The sequence below is a fragment of the Nematostella vectensis genome, chromosome 8 (assembly GCF_932526225.1).
Source record: "Nematostella vectensis chromosome 8, jaNemVect1.1, whole genome shotgun sequence".
Taxonomy (NCBI): domain Eukaryota; kingdom Metazoa; phylum Cnidaria; class Anthozoa; order Actiniaria; family Edwardsiidae; genus Nematostella; species Nematostella vectensis.
In genome coordinates this window covers 12,949,673-12,965,118 of record NC_064041.1, presented here as the reverse complement: position 1 = coordinate 12,965,118, position 15,446 = coordinate 12,949,673, and the positions used below count along the sequence as shown (strand labels likewise).

General features: G+C 40.5%; 2 protein-coding genes across 2 annotated transcripts; one reads left to right on the top strand and one right to left on the bottom strand.

The window, feature by feature from the left end:
• Window positions 1–409: 409 nt before the first annotated feature.
• LOC5516223 (small RNA 2'-O-methyltransferase) lies at window positions 410–8,900 on the bottom strand. The gene is made up of 7 exons (XM_001636312.3): window positions 8,682–8,900; window positions 7,706–7,895; window positions 7,092–7,152; window positions 6,399–6,581; window positions 5,524–5,692; window positions 1,254–1,483; window positions 410–1,107 (listed from the first exon to the last, which is right to left on the bottom strand). Exons 1-7 carry the CDS (start codon window positions 8,808–8,810, stop codon window positions 522–524), a joined length of 1,548 nt encoding a protein of 515 aa, XP_001636362.3. The 5' UTR covers window positions 8,811–8,900; the 3' UTR covers window positions 410–521.
• A 122-nt stretch (window positions 8,901–9,022) lies between these two features.
• On the top strand, window positions 9,023–10,084 carry LOC5516273. The gene has a single exon (XM_001636256.3). The coding sequence runs from the start codon at window positions 9,089–9,091 to the stop codon at window positions 9,998–10,000; it is 912 nt and encodes a 303-aa protein (XP_001636306.2). The 5' UTR covers window positions 9,023–9,088; the 3' UTR covers window positions 10,001–10,084.
• The last annotated feature ends 5,362 nt before the right edge of the window (window positions 10,085–15,446 follow it).

Sequence of the window (15,446 nt, the reverse complement as noted above, 5' to 3'; positions counted from 1 at the left end):
AGCTGACCCTACTATTTGTTGTTATCTATAGACTTGAGGTTTCGAAGCTGAGGGAAATCACACCAATAATATAAGTGTGAGAAGCCTTCAAAGATCTCCATGAGTTTATACGCTTCGGGCCGCCATTTTGTTTCCTTGCATTGAATTTCTCTCTAGTGCGCATGCGTGACATTTTTTTATCCTGTCGCCAAACCCCCAAAACTGCGATTTTATGTGCACGTGCGTAATTAAAATGATCACTTCTAACCGCTCGGTGAGTTGCGTGTGTTTTCATTAAGAGCTTCCCACAAAACCCCAAAACCACTAACTTTGGGTTGGGCTCCCTGTGCAAAGAGGTTTTTAAAATTACCAAATAAAAAATACATATACCTCTTGCTACAACAAGTAAAACAAACACATTTTAGGCTAGTTTCTAGTTCTTTGCAACTTTATTTGCTGCCACATCAAACAACATAGACACTTGTTTCTTGAAATTGTTAGAGGGGGTGTTTTCTCTCTCTAGAATTTACCAAAACTATAAACTATTGAATTCCAGTCAAATCATCAGCTGTTTCTATCCATATCAGACTATCGTCTTCCTGGTCATCACTGCCACACCCATAACTCCCTTCGTCATCCATGGCACCTTCATGCCAGGAATTAACACAAGGTGAGTCTTCTTCTGCATCAGAGAAACTTTGCTCAACATTGTCACAATCCACAACATTCCATTCTAATTCGTTGCCATTCCAATATTTTCCTGCATTTACATCAGAAGTCCAGTTATCATTACTTTGACTAACACCATTTGTACATCCTTGGAGCTTAACATCATAACAGTATTGCTGTGTGCTTCCACAACCTGTACCAGTCCGATATTTCCCAGATGATTCGTCTGTGTTTTGAAATGTTAAATCATTATCCCAATCTTCTTCATAATTTGAAGGCTCTGATGATATGGGATCATCACAGCAATGCTTTGATACAATAGCATCATCATTATCACCATCATTATCCTCCCAGTTCTCACTGTTTTCTGAGTCAGAACTCCATGTTGATGATGGACATGTATAACGAACAGAGTTACCATCTTCAGTCAGTTCATGCTTTGAAGTTTTTACCACAGATCTGGAAATGAATTTTTTTAAAAATGGCTACTACTTGTATGAATAAACACAAGGTTGAGAGGTGGTGTTATAAAGCTTCTAAAATTTTGAATGTCAGATGATTTTGGGGCAATTAGCTAATGGAAATGGTATGCACAAGATTTTCACCTTAACTTGTCAACTGTCCCACATAATCGTGATATTGAAGGCAAACCAAGTAACCTTTCCAGGGAAAAACACTTGGCCTTGTCATCACCAAGGTCCTCAGAGTCTGAGATCTCATCATCTTCATATGCTGAGGGCTGGGATAGGAACCACAGCGTCCTGTCTAGCTCAATAAGAATCTTTTCTTCTTCTGTCAGTGTGCACTTGCGGTAAGGGTGTTCCACCCTTGCAATCTAAAAAACAACATTTTAACAACTTTCTTTAGCTTTGAAATTTAAATACATTAAACAAACAAAAAGTAAATTAGAAAGAGTTAGTACAAACTGTCTAAGATGTATGGAGGGTCAGATGTGGACTATGGGTTTATGCACTTACAATCAGCAACTATGATGCCTCAAAAGATGTGTACCCAGAAATTGATGCAGACAGGACAGGGGCAAAAAACGGCAAAGTTCAAATTGTAAGGTCGTGGTAGCTTATATTCGCTTGATTTTTTGCATAGATGTTCCTTGTGTAATATAAAATAAAATAAGCTTTAGTATTTTTTGGTAGATAATCCGTTCTTGTTCTTCGCGGCGATCTTTCTGTAACATTGTATTTGTTAAAATAGAGCTTCCGGATGTTGCTTGCTCTCTTCAGAGCAAAATCCAACTTGGCGTGTTATGTGTGAGATTGGCCGGTAAAATCAAAGTCTTCTTTTTCCAACCCCTTCATATCCATCTATCACTTGCCTTATAAACATGTGTGTCCACCTTTATAACAAGACACACACCTTTATAACTAGACACACACCTTTATAACTAGACACACACCTTTATAACTAGACACACACACCTTTATAACTAGACACACACCTTTGTAACTAGACACACACCTTTGTAACTAGACACACACCTTTATAACTAGACACACACCTTTATAACTAGACACACACACCTTTATAACTAGACACACACCTTTATAACTAGACACACACCTAGTTTATAACTAGACACACACCTTTATAACTAGACACACACCTTTATAACTAGACACACACCTTTATAACTAGACACACACCTTTATAACTAGACACACACCTTAAGTTTATAACTAGACACACACCTTCATAACTAGACACACACCTTTATAACTAGACACACACCTTTATAACTAGACACACACCTTTATAACTAGACACACACCTTTATAACTAGACACACACACCTTTATAACTAGAAACACACCTTTATAACTAGACACACACCTTTATAACTAGACACACACCTTTATAACTAGACACACACCTTTATGACTAGACACACCTCATTTAGTGAGATGTTTTATGCTCACCACTTGTACACATAGGGGGTTCAGCATGAAAAAGTCAAATCCAAGGTAAACTATGGTTTATGTATATGTTGTGGTTGGAAATTTATCTTAGTTGGAAATTTTTCTCAACTAGTTGAAAATTTTTCAACTGGTTGGTAATTTTACAACCAGCTGAAAATTTTCAAACCAGTGGAAATTTTTCAAATTGTGGTTATCTGTCATTCTAAAAGGGATTATATTTTTGGGGGCTCATTAATAAAACAGGGGCTTGGATTTTTAGGGGGGTATTAAAAGAACAAAACACACCACTCCCCTACACCTGCTCTCCTCTCCCTCTCTCTCTCCTCTCCCACCACTCTACTTTCTACACTCTTACTTATCTATTTATTCATTACCCTACTAAGTGAGTTACCTGTGTCTAATTTACATTTTTTTCTTACCTTACCGTGATTCGAACCCTCAACCTTTCGCTTCGAAGTCAGTAGCCCTTACCACTTGACCACTAAGGCTTGTGACGAAAGATGAGCGATTAAATCTTTGCTTTATTGTAATATTCATGACGCGCCTTACGTCAGGCTTGTTATAAATGCACGCATGCGTATTAACGTAAAACAGAGACTTCAAATCTTTTTACGAGCGTATTGCAAACTTTTGTGGATAAAAAGCAAAAAATATCACAAAAGACTAACTGTGCTGCCATTACAATGAATTTACAACGTTTGAAAACATGCCAGAACCTGTATAGGGCTTAAATAGATGTGTTTCGTATTCTAAAATTGCGTACGTAAAAGCTCTTCGTGACTCGGACCTGGCGGCTTCGGAGGAGTCTAAAATTACGCACTTTTGTCGAACGTAACTCAAGATAGGTGCGAAAGCGGGTATTGAATGCCTGACATGTAAGACTGCACAATAATTAGAGCAATAATAGTGTTCTTTTATTTCTCTTGAATAATTATTTTTTGTCCTCTTCGTGGCATCGTAATTACTCGATTTTGTGTAACATTTTCTCTTCTGAAGAAGCCGATGTTTATGAAATGTACCGCTGGAACAAGAACCTATAGAAAATGTTTTTAATTAATTAGACATTTCGATTGTGCTAAAGGTCATTACTTGGAAAATATGATAGTAATTAGTTCTCCATATCAATTGTTCTAAAAGTCATTACTAGAACGAGGAAAGTTACATTGTACTAAAAGCCATTGCGTATTGTACGAATAAAGAATGCTATTCAACTCTCATGTTCATGTTTAGAAATAATGGGATTTTCGACAAAGAAAAGGTATAAAAACAGTGAGTTTGTCATTGAACGAAACATCATCATGGCGGAGGAAGTTGTGCCGTGTGTTGACCGCGCTTTATTCTTAGAAAAGATTACAGAATTGAAGCTCCAAACCAAAAGTAAAAAATCAGAAATCAATTTTTACATTGAAGATGGTTTCTATGAAAAAGCAAAACAATTTTTAAAGCAAAAAAAGGAACGCATTAGTGATGATCCAATAGTTCTGTCGTCTGCCGACGAAAATACTATAAAACGGAAGAAATGGTCCTATGCCAACGGGAAGGTATGGTCAAGTGACAGGAAGGAGGTTGCTTGCAAGGCCAACATCTATGACGCATTGACTTTGGCCCATACCAGAATAGCACATCGAGGAAGAGAAAAGACGTGGAAATGGGTGAAAAACAATTACAGCGAGATCAACCAAACGATAGTAAACTGCTACGTGCAAATGTGTCGGATTCACGCAGAGCAGAAGCCCATTACAGGCCGCGTAAAAGAAGTGAAGCAGCCCCTCCAGTCTGAAAGGTTTTTAAACCTCGTTGAAATGGACTTGATGGATTTTCGCAATTGCCCCTGTTCATGCTCAAAAGTTCATAAATGGGTAGCAAATATAATTGACCACCACACAAAGTTTTGTTACATGCAGCCTATCTACTCGAAGACTGGTGAAGAAGTTCTTAGCGTGCTATCCACTTTTTGCACCCTATACGGCTATCCCAAGAAATTGATCACGGACAACGGGCTAGAGTTCTGGAATCGGCTTGTTGAAGCATTTGCAGAAAAAAACGGAATTCAAATCAGTCATGGCTCACCTCGTACGCCTACAACTCAAGGTCTTGTCGAGAGAAATAATCGAACCTTTAAAGAAGATCTAAGAGCAATTCTTCAAAGTGAGGCCCACAAAGAACTGAAGAGATGGTGTGAAAGCACATCGCAAGCATCATATACGATGAACATCACACATCACAGGGCAATCAATGAGACACCTTACGAAGCGAATGGAAAGGCAAGAAGCATACAACCAGAAAATGGTAGAACCAACCAAGAGAAAGAAAAAGCAAAAGTTCAAGAAGGATGATATTGTGGCCATTCAAATTGAGAGACCTGACAAAACCTCTTGTCTTCACCCACGTATGCTCATTGGAAAAGTAGTGTCAGTCGAAGAGAGTAATTACTGCACAGTTGTTACTGAACATGGGCGCATCAAAGGAACAATTGCTCCAAATCGGTTGAACCACTGCACGTCATCAGTACCTCCACGATTTGACAATGATCGCCAAATCACGTTTACAGAAGCTTGTAAGAAATGCGCCCAAATCAATTAACAGCAGTTTTGTTACGTAAAGTTTATTTTAACAAAGTCTTACCCAACCATACCCTAACCCTAACCAAAAGATACTTGAAGTTTATTTTAACAAAGTCTTACCCAACCATTCCCTAACCCTAACCCCAACGTACTTATCAAAAAAGAATGCCTGGTACATTTGAGGTCTTCCAGATTTTGCACTGGTTGGAGAATTTCCAACTGGTTGTAAAATTTCTAACTAGTTGAAAAATTTCCAACTGGTTGGTAAAAATTCCAACCAAAATGAATTTCCAACCACAACATATACATATATTTAGTGGCTTATTCCCCCCCCCCCCCCCCCCCCCTGTCACCCTTGCCTTCCTTCAGCAGCTTACCAAGTTGTAAGGTTCACCAAAGCCTGTCTGCCTCCCTGCCGGAATTGTGTCTTGTTTGATGAAAAGAGCCATTTGAGAGCAGCACCCCAAGTGTTCTGTACCAGAAGGGCCTGATCCTATTCCCTCAAATGTGACACTGTAGCCGAACTTGTCTGCTTGTGAAGTGGCCCTGCAATGGAATGGCTTTAATTTCAGGTCTAAATCACATATAAATTGATGTTGTTTTGCTAATAACATTGTCAAATATGGTTTAGTATAAGGGTCTTCTAAGTGTGTTGCAGATGTGCATGGCAAATTCAGGGGGGGGGGGGGGGGCTCCTGGCCCGACCCTTTCAGACAGAAAATTTATATATCAGTGCCCTTCATGTTGGTCCCCCTCCCCTTTGGAAAACCCTGGAGTGTGAAACAAACCAAACTCGTCTTATTGTGTAGTCGCCCAAACACAATGGGAAGGATCTTTGAAAGTACTGAGTAGAACATAACCACTTCGATGTTGATGATGTTGCTTCACTGATGATTATTCTGTGAGAGTGTAAAGGTTTTGCATGTCTACACAGTAGGCAAAAGTGACACTTGTAACCAGTTTTGTCTGTTTGTTAAACATACATTTATGAATAATATTTCTTTTTTGGTACATATATGAGGTGTTGAGCATATTTTGGTGGGAATTACCAACTTTTTTTATATCAACAAGGGAAGATCTATGATTTCTTGAGGGGGAAATCATCCAAAATTGGGGTGGAGGAAGGGGGGGGGACAATGTTCAAAAGACATGCCAATAGTTTTACTTTATCTATTGAAATTTGGCTCATATACATTACTTTCACAATTTCAGTCAGAATACCACCTTTAGTAAGTACATAACATGTCTTTACCAGTCCTTAAACTCTGCCCTTGTCCACTCAAACTTGTGGTCCCAGTGTCGAAACCCAACAAGGTCAGGGAAGAGAACATTGAAGTCGGCATTTGGGGTGGTCACTATGGCAACCAATGGAGACAGCTGTCCTAGTAGTACTGCTGGCATCGCTTCTAAATGTTCAGGAACCAAGTGTTCAACTCTGCAGCCAAGTCCAATAATGAATAATGTTATTCACCTTGATTCTATAACTTCCAGGAACAGGTACTGGATTTGAGATTAACAGGGATCGGTTACACAGGATGGAGAAAGTAAAGCATCCAATAGAATGGGATCCTGATCCAGCCTCTAACAAGGAATCTTACAAAACTGAATTTTATACCAAAAAACATACACAAACCATTTTCTACACCCCAAAACCCCTGGAAAGTTATCAACTAACAAAAAAAAATGTAAATGCTATGCCTTCGTTGTGATAAAATTTTAGTACCCCCAGAGTGTATAACCCTGAGACCTGATGGCAACAATCAAATGTGAACATGGGTCTTGAATAACAATTGATCAAACAAATGATTTTACATTGAAAAATAGCCAAATCAACCCCCAATAATAATAATAATAATAATAATAATAATAAATACTACAGAATTTATAACCAAACATGAGAGGTCTTCACCATTTGGTATGTTGGAAGACTCACAGCCTCACTTACATTTCAATGCAAGCCACCACATCAAAATCACAAAACCTGTCATCTGCCTTAGAAATTGAGCCTAAGAATAAACAAAAACAACAAGCTAATTTGAAATTTCCTTTTTGATACAAGGGTACGGATCTGCATGAAGAAGCCACATATTTAGCCACCAGCCCCTGATAGAAGACATTACATATATACAAAGACCCAAAATATGGCAAGATAAGCAGACCACTTCTTTTAATAAGCAGCCACTTACTGTGTGTATCGCTATCCCAAGGGTGGCCTCTTAACAGAGAAGCCACTGTAATACAAGCATACACATTTGTGACTGAATTTTTTTAAATGTGTTGGAAATATTTACCTTGGCCGCAAAAAAGTACCGGATAAGAATGTGTGATCCAGTGCTTTTTTAAAAGCACCTAAAAATAGATTTTTTTTTTAAAGTTGATTTTTTATAGTGAAATTGGCAACAAAATGTGTTAACATCAGTGAACTGTAAGTGTTCACTACTGATTAAACTGAGGCTCTGTGCAAGTAAAACTACATTACTGGTTACACACATGCATCTAGTAAAAACCACAAGCTTTGACAAGTAGAGCCGAAAGCCCCAAAATATAAATCATATGCACCTTGGTACAAACTGACAGCCAATGGGTGTGGTCTTGGTGTTAAGTAGTCCGTCGTCAGAGGTCTTATCCTGAAGATGCTATCCTCTAGCAAGTCTCTATCAATGTCAACACCAACTAATTCCTCTATGTTTGTTGTGGAGTTGATCAAAGACCTCAACATCTTAGCCTCTGCGCATCCAAAGTCTAGGACCTGGTGGGGTAGTGATGAACTGTAATAGTCCAGTTTATAATTCCACTTTGCCCGCTGGACATAGGCATTAAGTCATAAATACAGTGTGAGCCTCGATTTCAAGCAAACGGTTCTGAAATACCAGAAAGATCTTGAAGAATTTAAAGGTTTTGGATTGTTTTATTTTACAGTAAGCTGTAAAGGATTCAAACAAGTTTGTACATGAAATTTGTCCCAAAATATGTTTGCATCAATGCTCCCACTGAATTTACGCATCCTTTAATTTGGCATAGTAAAAATAAAACTGGACTATTCTTTTCATAATATGGTGCACCAAAGAAATGTTGTTGAAACAAATGGTAGAAATATTAGGAGACCTGTTGTACTAGAAACTGTTATTTTTGTCAAGAAAATACTTTCTATATGAAAACATCAAGCCATTGTTGAAATATACACAGTCAAACTGAGGAAAATACTCAGATACTGTTTGAAGTAGTGAGCTACGAAAACTCTGAAAAATCTGAGATTCCGAGACAGTGAAAAAAGTGAAACAAACTCAATACATATTGCCCTGACTGGGTTTACAAAATTATGGGCCAATTTGTTTATCCAAGTATTCAACATCAACAACAACAACTTGTTTACAAGGTCTGTAGGTTTCTTTTATTTTGTAGTATTAAGATCTTCAGTTCATTTCTCAACTGTAAAAAGATCGCAGTAAGAATTGTTTGAGATAAAAGTTGGTGTTTTTCTACAGCACATTGGAAGACTGAGCTACTGCAAAGGATACAAGTCTCTCTTACTTACTCTCTTTGCTTTGTGCTCTTTTACCACTTCTATGACCCTGTGGTACCGCTGACGATAAACAGGGGGGTCAAACTTTGGCCCAAGCTGTTCCCTCGAGGTAGAATCCTCGTGGTCTCTTTGCGTTTTCATCCCAGAAAGAAATAAAACAAGAGCTGTTGTTCACGTTATCACATGGTCGCCATTTTGTTTTGATTAGAACAAACTGCTGGCTCATTTACGACGGGCGCATGATTGTAACCGTGATAGCCTGGCACTAATTGCACCACAACAAGTAAAGTGTTATTTTTGGAACATTCGTAATGGACTCCGGGAAAATGAGGTATAAATGGGGAGCTTTTTCTCTGATCTTTAATTACACGCGGTGAATTTAGTTGTTGGCGATTTGTTTTCTTTGTTTTTATTCTTCAATGTCAGGTCCCCAGCAAGAACAAGGCTGCGAAAATAAAGTACAAGCACAAGATTTGGTAAACGAAATTGTAGAATCGATCTACATAGCAACTTTTGGCGGTGCTTCCTATGAGGAAACTGCCGAAGGTGATTTCTTGGAGTCCAACGTTGGATTTGATATATGCGAGGAGGAAAGCTGGGATGAATTTCCCGAGAATAGTTGGCCATTTGAGTTCCACCACTGGGAGATAGATGGTATTCACAGACATCAAAAAACCAAACGCAAACATAACTTGAGAAAGTTTTGCAAGAACATAACTGACAAAAACGAACTAAAAAGTCAAGTGAAGAAAACCAAGATATCAAATCGTGCGTATTTTGCTGCGTGTAAAAAAGAACTTCGTCGTAAAGCAAATGAGGCTGAAAATGCAGAGAACAAGAAGAAAAATATAGAGTTGAAATTAAAGCAGAAAAACACTCCAAGGAAATGGCCAGAAGGGATGCCACCATACCGCGATATACATGTTAAGTATATCCCTTGCAAAAAACGTGATAATCATAGTGGGAAAATTTATAATGATGAACACTTTGTATTGCGAAGAGACAATGCGGACAAACTAGGAGATGCTCTTATCTCACAACTCATGACTCTTCAAGACCGGGAAATCACACCAAATGACTTTGATCTGCTACTTCAACTAGACAACTTTGTAGAGGTGAAAACTGTCCCTAAGCACATCATAGATGGACTACAGTGTGTGACTGTGAATGAGGGAATAGATGATGTGTGTTTGATATGTATGGAGGAGTATGCCGTTGGTGACTCTATGAAGTATCTACCCTGTAGGCACAACTTCCATAGTGCTTGCATAAGGACTTGGTTGACATATACTTCATGTAAATGTCCTCTTGATGGCTTAGAGGTCTGCTGACAATATCTAAAATCAATTCCCCGTAACAAAATAGCAAATTTGATATATTTGTAAAATGAAATTAAAATTGATTATTTTGTCGAAGATATATTTACTTTGAGGAGATTAATTATTTAGGTGATGATTGTAATTTGTACACACTACACATTAAAAAAGTGAAAAAAATGGAAAAAGTCAGTAGAAACGAGAAAGGTCACAAAAGATGCTTTTTCTGGTCCGAAAAACTGAATTTCCCCTATTTTCTTGTGAGAAGATGGAATCCCCTTTAACAGGGTAGACCCCCCTCAGCTTTTATCACCCTTCCTGGATGTGGATGTGCACAATTGGCATCACGCTAGCCCGGTCGCAGCTCTAGGTCCCACATGGATCTAAGCTGTGGTTTAAAGCACTTCGTTCGAGTCGAAGTCGCCCTGCAGTTTTTTTTGCCGATGAAGCTTAACTGAGGCAAACCGGCTATGCCATGCTGACGAGTCCTAATAAGGACGAAACAGCTGTCCATGGTTGCCGAACTGCACGGGTAATAGACTGTGCTAGCGTCCCGTCTTGGCCCGACTGGTGCCAATGTGTGTATGCTAGTGTGCTTCTAAAGTCCACATTTATGTATACATACTCGCAAGGATAGTTTGGCTATCCGACGGAGTTTTAGACTAGCAAAGGTCGCATGCGTGATCCGCACAATTGGCATCACGCTAGCCCGGTCGCAGCTCTAGGTCCCACATGGATCTAAGCTGTGGTTTAAAGCACTTCGTTCGAGTCGAAGTCGCCCTGCAGTTTTTTTTGCCGATGAAGTTTAACTGAGGCAAACCGGCTATGCCATGCTGACGAGTCCTAATAAGGACGAAACAGCTGTTCATGGTTGCCGAACTGCACGGGTAATAGACTGTGCTAGCGTCCCGTCTTGGCCCGACTGGTGCCAATGTGTGTATGCTAGTGTGCTTCTAAAGTTCACATTCCTGGATGGATAGTCTAGGAGGTAGAACCGGAAAAAAATCATGTCGTAGCATATTTCCTACACATTTGGTTTAGGTGCATAGAATGATAGAACAATGTCTTGGGATCATTTTGGGACCTGTTGTCGCAAGGTACTGTTGGGCCATCATTATGCAATGGGAACATTTTTGGTAACATGCCTAGGACCCCCAAAATAAAGGGCCACAATAAGAGAATCACCGAAACTCGTTATTTCTCTCTGGAAATGATGATATGGGCTTTATACTTTGTAAACATACCGATTTAGTAAATTTCATCGTATCAAAACGTTAAACATCAATTTCCTGTTGCCATGGCAACGGCTGTCATGCGAATCTGTTCTTTATAGCTAAAACTGAGATAATATTCAAAACGGTAAAGTGGAAACTAAAGTGCAAGTCATATACCATTCAGTTGTGAAAAGAAATACAATCTTTGGTGTGTTTCTAGTCTCTAGTACATGAAGCTCCTTAAAGACCGCTAAACATCTAGTTTTTACGAGTATTCACTCGTATGTCACGCAACTATTGTCAAGTGACTGACAATGATTTCTAGTAAAAGATCAAAGAAATGCCGCATAAGCACTTTTCCAACAAAATGGCATATAAATCTACATGGTACCTCAGGTCCCATTTACTTCGTTGACACCATTGCCTGAATGACTAATCAATATTATATTAAGAATTTAAAACATCTGCTTTACCTCAAAGAACTTCTTTCATCGTTCTAATCAATATTATATTTAGAATTTAAACCATTTGCTTGCACATGCTTTTGTACATGGCATCTGGTTGGACTTGCAGGGGCAAAGGTCATCTCGCAACAGCATTTAATTAGCTCCAGAAGACCTTCAGGAGCGGGATCTCTTGACATGAGTAACGGTTCGATTTGTCTGGCGTTGATCCTCCAGCCATTGTTCTCTGGTGAGGGAAGATTCTGCATTGTGGAGCTCCGCCAGATACACGCCTGGTAGTTATTCTTCTTTATGAGATGGCTCAAGCTGTCACTTATTGGCGGAAGACATTCGCTCGTCTGCTTCTTTTGACAGAACATCCAATAGTAGTGGACATCATTTGCTGTCACCCAAGCATTCTTGCTTCCTGCAACACTTTAAACTTTAGAAAGGCCTTTCATGCCTTCCTTTTTCCTATTCTAAACAGACCACTTGTAGAGTCACAACCGGTTATGGTATGGAAACCTGGCAGCGACTTTCACACATTCTCTACCAACTGCTCAGATATCGAAAGGATGGGCAAATAGGGAGGGAGCTGGAGACCAGGCTGAACGGTGCGAAACACTTCTCGCATGCAGCACATGCAGCTAGAGCTGGCAGAGGAAAGCAGGAAGCTGACCACCTTCTACAAGCCAAGAGGGCTCAAGCGATTTGAGAGGCTACACTTTGGGGTCAACAGCGCAGCCGAAATCTTCAATAAGGAAGTTCGAAAGGTGGTAGCCCAAGAACCGAATGCCATATATATTTATGATGACATCCAGATATATGGAACAAGCCAAGAAAAACATGATCGCGCCCTGAGACATGTCTTGAAGCTATGGAAAGACAACAATCTAACGCTCAGCCTAAAGAAGAGTAGATTTAATTTGACGAGCTTTGACGGAGGTTACGTTCTTCGGCAAGGTGTTCACGAAGCGAAGATATCGCCCCAAACCTGAACTAGGTAGCAGTGCTCAAGGCGGCCGGACATCCAGAGTCGGTTGCAGAAGTACGTTCATTCCTATTCTTTGCCGGAGCAAACGCCGACTTCATGGATGGATTTGCCAGGTGACCGCGCCACTCCGGGCACTACTAAAGAAATATGCTGAGTTCCAGTGGATGGCAGAGTGCCAATGGTCCTTCGAGCATGTAAAGGCCCTACTGTCTGGTGATACTGTGATGGCTTACTTCTACCCATCGAAGAAGATACGGCTAAAGACAGATGCCGGACCGAACGGAATCGCAGTCACCCTCAAGCAATGTGACCCCAGCACTAGAAGATGGAGGCCGGTGACCTACCGGCAACGAGGGAAGGAAGCAAAGGCAGTCGAGTGGGGGATCCTAACCAACCAGATATATCTATATGCTCTAAAATACGTATTTGGTGTCGACACGGACCACAAACCGCTAGTACCGCTGTTTTCAGGACACAGAGAAACAGCTCCTCTCCGCGTAGATAGAATGAGACTAAGGTTACAGGGATTCAACTACCTCATACACCCGGCAAGAACGCTGGTATGAAGTGCAATGAAGCAGACTACAACTCGAGACACCCGGAGCCAACTAAAGGAGCCGGTGAAGAAGGCAATGAGGGCTTCGAGTTCAAACCAGATGGGCCCAAGGAAGACTTCGAGAAGGACATTATGGCTGTGGTGAGAGAAGCGCTACCAGATGCAATGAGCCTACAGGAATTACAGGAACGAACGCAGCAGGATGCGGAACTATCACAACTCAAAGGTGCCATATCAAGAGGCTATTTCACGACTGATGAAAAGAAAACACTGAGCGCTGCCTACGATCCTGTGTTCACAGAGCTGGCATTTGTCAGAGGACTAGTAGTCGTGCCCAGGTTCCTCCGAGAGAAAATGGTTCGGAGTACTTACGTACTCGAGACTATGGTTCCCACGCATAGACAGAATGGTAGAAGCGCACATCATTACCATCTGTACCAGGTGGTCACAGTGTCACAAGTGAGAGAGAGCCGCTTCGTATGTCTCGCATAACCTCGGAGGCCTGGCAAGAGGTGGCAATAAACTTTTGTGGCCCTATACATACGTGCTGGTGGCGGTATGTAAGCAGTCAAGGTGGAGAGAGAGTTTGTAACAGGCACGAGCGACAGAGCAGTAGTCCCGAAGCTGGAGAGAATGTTTGCATCACTGGGGACCCCGGTTACGGTGGGAAGCGACAATGGACCGCCGTTCAACGGAGTAGAGTTCAGGGACTTAAGCACATACCAAGGCATCACATACCAGACCAACACGCCACCTAACCCACAGGCTAACGGCGAGGCGGAACAGTTCATGAGAATAGTGAAGAAGCTTTACCAGATCTCCAGACTTACCGGAAGCAGCTTCAAACAGGAAGTGTACCGTTTTCTGCGGGCCTACAGAGCAACGCCCCACTGCACCACCAAGGTGGCACCGGCGGATATCATTTTTCCGAACAAGACTGCCGATTCAGAGAGTAGACTTTGAAGAGCTCTATCAGAAAGACCTTTTAGAAAAGATAAGGATGAAGAAGCACGCAGACAAGAAGCGACAGGTGAAAACATAGGATATAAAAGTACAAGACTCTGTCCTGGCCTTCCGAGAGGCGAAGAACATGGGAACCCAGGCCCACGAGAGACAGCCGCTACTTGTCCAGTTCAGAAGTGTTACACAGACAGTGCCATATAGGTCAGAAGAAGATGCCACTCAGTGTTCCGCGGAAAGTTCTAAGGAAAACAATGAAATGGGAAATGAATCTAAAAACATCAATGATCGCTTATGCGGAGTTGGCCTCCTCGGTGCCAGATAGCGTGGAAGCGCCTACGGACAACACCCAAGGCCCTCGGCCGATTGAAGCCTCCGGCCCAGACAGGAAAAAGTTGAGGAAGGAGCTTCAGACAAAGTAAAGACCCGGAGATGTTTTTGAAGGAGAAAGATCCGTGTTACGAGCTCGGGCGGAACTAATAAGGACTTATATTAACTAGACAGGCTCCAGGACAGTGAACTTTCTTGTTAGCATTTACTATTTCATTTGTTGTCATTAGTTTTGCTTGTTTGTATTTGGAAGCCCCCATCTAGGTAAAGCAGAGGGGGATTGTAGTATCGTATAGACATGTTTAGCTTTTTATTATTTTTTTTGCTCAACTCGTTCAAAATGGCCGCTTTAAAATGCATGTAAGTCCCTGGTGCCTCATTGGATATTTCATGACTGAAGGCTCATGGGAGATTCAAAGCAGTTATTTCTAAAATAAATTTACTTTAAAAAGAAAATAACGTGAAATAACATGTCTTGAAGAATAGTTGCAAATGGACTTGTGATATGTGATTTCGGAAATCTTTTTGTACCTCTGTATTATAAAAACTTAAAATCCAGACGAAAAATAAATTCCTCTTTTTTTAGGATTTAGCTAGATGACTTGGCTATTTGCTTCACCTACACACATTCCATCATATATACAATTCGGCAAGCATCTATAAAATTTGTAACAATTCTTAAAGGGATTTTTTAAGAGATTAGTCTTATTTTTCCCTCAATACATATGTCATTGAACTTTGGGATTGTGTATCTTTTTTTGAAGTATATAAGATGACTGCCTGTTAATCAGCTGGAACGGTTTCCATGGCAAACTTTCTTATCTGCTATTTCATTCTTATTCGTTTATCCCAGTTGCATATTAAAATGAAGAGCTGTATGCTTGAAAATTACTGAATTTTTTGCCAACAGTGTGATTTCCATTTTATGGCGTTTTAACCCCTGCCTAAGCTAAATGGGTGAAGG

Bases quoted from the DNA above. Each gene is read 5' to 3' on its own strand.
- LOC5516223 (XM_001636312.3), bottom strand. From the start codon at position 8,810: ATGAAAACGCAAAGAGACCACGAGGATTCTACCTCGAGGGAACAGCTT. The intron at 6,582-7,091 runs GTAAGTGAGGCT...ACTTGGCTGCAG, and splicing joins GTGGTGGCTTGCATTGAAAT to AGTTGAACACTTGGTTCCTG. The intron at 1,484-5,523 runs GTAAGCTGCTGA...GTTGTTTTTTAG, and splicing joins TTGGTGAACCTTACAACTTG to ATTGCAAGGGTGGAACACCC.
- LOC5516273 (XM_001636256.3), top strand. From the start codon at position 9,089: ATGTCAGGTCCCCAGCAAGAACAAGGCTGCGAAAATAAAGTACAAGCA.